Source organism: Bison bison, unplaced genomic scaffold (assembly GCF_000754665.1).
Source record: "Bison bison bison isolate TAMUID 2011002044 unplaced genomic scaffold, Bison_UMD1.0 scf7180017864371, whole genome shotgun sequence".
Classification (NCBI taxonomy): Eukaryota; Metazoa; Chordata; class Mammalia; order Artiodactyla; family Bovidae; genus Bison; species Bison bison.
In genome coordinates, this window is record NW_011494943.1 from 14,317,970 (window position 1) to 14,322,272 (window position 4,303).

A 4,303-nucleotide genomic window follows, 5' to 3' on the forward strand; every position below is an offset into this window, starting at 1 on the left:
GTGAAGTAGGTGGGTGCAAATACTGTCGTCATATTATCATCAGAAAACACTGACCTCAGAGAGGTGAGTTAATTGTCTAGGGTTCAAAGCTAGTAAGTATGGGGGAGCTTGAATTTGAACAAGATGTGTTTTACTTTCCTGTCTGTGTTGTGTTACACTGTCTTCCTAAATTGTTCAGATCCTTTGACAGAGCGCTCTGGAGGTATTTGAACAGGGTTTTTTTGTTTGTTTGTTTTTGTTTTTCTCCTAGGCAGTTCGTTTTTGTCTCACTTTTCCCTTCAGCTTAAAAAAAAAAAAGGAAGACAGAAGTATTTGTAACTTCCTTTAGAACCAGGTTTTGGGTCAAATAGGCTGTGTTTTGAATGAAGAGAAGTTTGGTTTTTTCCTGCACATTTCTCTTTTCAACAGCTGACTGAGTGTAAGTCAGTTGGAGACTCATTTCATTTATTTGGCAGATGTTCCCCCGGAGGGTTGATGTTAGAAGAGTGTGGGAGCATGGTGAACTATTAACCACGTGGTGTGGGTTACACAGGGTACTTTGGCCATTCTGCCGTCAGACATCTGATCTAATGAGGAAATTTGTGATTAATGTGCCAAAACTTAATCAAGTCAAAACGCAGGGAAATTGAAAGTGATGCCTTTTTCCCCTTTTTAAATACAGAGGCTTAGGGTGGTTAATAGATGAGAGGCCTATATTAGTAAAGTACAACTTCACTGGTGATCTTCTCTAAACCTTAATTTTATTCTGTAGGATGAGAATAGTAGTATTAATCCAGAAAATTTAGTGAACTAATCCATATAAAGTAGTTAGCACAGTGAAAGAGTCAGCACTCAGTGAATATTACTATTCTGTGAATACTTGTTTACATCCAATAAACATGGTGTTAAAATGAGAAATGAATTCAGAAGTAGAATGTAGGGCCTTATCACATTTCTCTGGTGGTTTTTTTTTTTTGGAGGGCATCGGTTAATTTTTTTTTTTTTTAATTTAAAGAGTAGATCATAGAAGCTTGGGCTCCTCCTCAGTCAAGACCAGTTAATTATCCTTCTGTGTTGTGGATCTTTGCCCTCCTGCCCTTTTCTATTTCTTTGAGAATTTAAGTATCCATGTGTACCTCTCATATTAAAAAGTCCTTCTGCAGCCCATATCGTTTAGCTCCTGTAGTTTTTTCAAGTCCGACTTTTAGAATAAGAGCTGTCCAGTCATTTCTGTCCGTGTTTCTCACTTTTCATTTATGTGCTAATCCAGTCTTTGCCTAGTACTCTTCCAAAACTTTTTGGTGAAGATAATGGTGCCCTAATTGATAAAATGAATGGAGACTTTTCTGTCTTCCTTTCTTGGCTTCACTACTTAACTAGTAATTTCTTATTTAAGGACATCCTAGAATTGGTTGAGTGCTGGCCTCGGGATGTTTTAAGTTCTCCCCTAAAGCAATGTGTTCTTATCTTTATCAGTTTAGCAGAGGCAAACTCTGGGTAGTTGTTATAGTTTTCTAAAGACAATTTAAAAAACTGAGGCTAAATTTATTTCTACTCCGGCTGGGCTATCACCCATTTTCTCTCTACTGATGGTTGTCCTAGAGCCTTTAAATATAAATTTTTAGTTCTGACAGTATTAACAGGCACTTCTGCACTACCCCTTACACCAACCTGTTACACCAGTTCGGGTGTGGTGATAACTAATTTTTTATGTCTTGGTAGATTGGTTCTTTGCTCACTTGCAGAGTAACAGGTTTCCTTTCTTCTGTGGCATTTAATTTTAGTGATATTGTATATTTTTAGAAATTCCCAGTTGACTGATAATCTCTCAGATGAAGTGATGTTTACTTGGTGCAGACATGAAGACTCCTCCTAAAACAAAACACTCTTTTAGGATCTTTGCTAATCACTTAATCTGCGTTAACTTTATATTCATCACCTAGAGGCAAAAGCAGGTGATTATTCCCTCCAGTCACCTCAAGTAACTAGTCTTTACTGTCATTCATTGTCTCCTTTTGTAAAACCTCCCTGTTAACTGAGGTCAGATTTACAGCTAATCTTCATATTATGAGACCATTTCTGGGTCTAAACTATATATAGTCGAAAGACAGGTATTAGGTTGGTACAAAAGTAATTGCGGTTTTTGAGCCTTGAATTTTTAATCATTTATGACTAGGTTCAAATACATCTTTATTAATCAAAATAGGAACCATTACAATCAACACATTTTTGCCAATGAGAAATAAGCTTGTTTATTCTTGTAGCATAAAAATGTGTGTTTCAGGATTTGACAAATTCTTGGAAAGCATTTTTTGCATCCTGCTGCTTATGGAAGCATTTTTCCCTGCAAAAAGTTGTCGAGATGCTTGCAGACATCTCTTACCAACCTCTCTTACCTGGTGAGAGGTCAGGTGAACATGGCAGATGAGGCAGAACTTCTTAGCTCAATTCGTTCAACTTTTGAAGCATTGGTGTGCCATGTGCAGTCGGGTTTTTTCATGGAGAAGAATCGGGCCCTTTCTGTTGACCAGTGCTGGCTGCAGGTGTTGCAGTTTTCATCGATTTTCTGAGCATACTTCTCTGATGTAATGGTTTTGCCACAATTCAGAAAGCTATAGTGGATCAGATGGGCTGCTGCTGCTGCTGCTAAGTCGCTTCGGTCGTGTCCGACTCTGTGCGACCCCATAGATGGCAGCCCACCAAACAGTGACCATGACCCTTTGTTGTTGTTGGTGCAGGTTTGGCTTTGGGAAGTGCTTTGGAACTTCTTCTTGGTCTAGCCACTGAGCTGGCCATCGCCATTGTCATATACAATGCATTTTTTGGTCGTATGTCACAATCTGATTGAGAAATGGTTCATTGTTGTGTAGAATAAGAGAAGACAACACTTCAGAATGACGACTTTTTTGATTTCCGGTCGGCTTATGAGGCATCCACTTATCAAGCCTTTTCACCTTTCCAGTTTGCTTCAAACACCAAATGACCATAGACTGGGCAACGTTGAGTTCTTTGGCAACTTCTTTTGTAGTTGTAAGAGGATCAGTGATGGCTGTCAATTGATCATTGTCAACTTCTGATGTCTGGTCCCCTGCGCTCTTCATCTTCAAGACTGTCTCCTTTGCAAAACATGTTGAACTGTAACTGCTGCTGCTACTAAGTCGCTACAGTCCTGTCCGACTCTATGTGACCCCATAGATGGCAGCCCACCAGGCTCCACCATCCCTGGGATTATCCAGGCAAGAATACTGGAGTGGGTTGCCAACTGGGAAAGGTTAATTTTGACTCCACGTTGTGCTTTAATCCTTCTTTTGGCCATTTTTGTTATTATAATCATACATGAAGGCCTGCCTCAGAACCTTGCCCTCTCTGCCTGACCCTTAAACTAAAGTGCCTTTGCATACCTCATAGGGAGACATTCTGACCCTGCCCACCTGTGAATGACTGTAAGGAAAAGAAACTAACACATCCTCTTCCTTGAGGCTTGCCATTCTAGTAGGTATTTGCAGAAATTAAATGGTCTTTTTATTTTGTTTCCTTACCTCCTCCCCATCTCTGATCCATAAAAGAAATAGAAGAACCTGACATCCAGGCCCTGACAAGATGGTTATTTTGAGAAGTTAGTCTGCCATCTTCTCGGTCAGCTGCCTTTCTGAATAAAGTAATATTCTTTGCTTCAACACCTCATCTCTTGGATTCGTGGGCCTATTGTGCGGCGAGCAGTGAGCTTGAACTGGGTAGCAGAACTCCCACTGCGCTGTATGTTCATCAGCAGTTCCTGGGCCAGTGCATTTTTGATATTGCGAGTTGTCTCCACTGCTTTATGACCCATTTTGAACTTGAATAAGAAATCACTTGAATTTACTTTTTGTCTAACAACATTCCATAGTCTAAAATAAATATAAAATAAATAGCAAGTAATGTCATTAGCAAAAAAAAAAAAAAGCAAAGCAAGAAATGCACATTAAAATGTATGTGTAACATAACCACGTTTATTTAAGAATGTGTTCTAATATCAAATGGCAAATTTCAGCAGTGCAAAAATTGATATTAAGTTTACACCAACCTAATAGTTTCGTGTCTCTCAGCTTGACACTTTGTTTAAAGTATGAAATAGCTCCTTCCAGATATCTTTTGTGACTTCTCAGGTCATTTCTTCTGAACCTAACAGACACTTGAGGTTACTGTCTTCATAAGTTCTCCCTCCATTTTCTCCTAAGCCTTAGCCTTTACTTTCTCTGCTTAGTAGCCTAGGTTTCTGGATACGTATTTTTCTTGCAGTCAAGTCACCAAATTAATTTCCTATAGATTTTAGGTCAAGACTCTT

General features: G+C 39.1%; 1 protein-coding gene across 1 annotated transcript; it reads right to left on the reverse strand.

Moving 5' to 3' along the window:
• Nucleotides 1–2,678: 2,678 nt before the first annotated feature.
• On the reverse strand, nt 2,679–3,163 carry LOC105000482 (histone-lysine N-methyltransferase SETMAR-like). Its single transcript, XM_010856404.1, has one exon. The coding sequence runs from the start codon at nt 3,078–3,080 to the stop codon at nt 2,784–2,786; it is 297 nt and encodes a 98-aa protein (XP_010854706.1). The 5' UTR covers nt 3,081–3,163; the 3' UTR covers nt 2,679–2,783.
• Between the last annotated feature and the right edge of the window lie 1,140 nt (nt 3,164–4,303).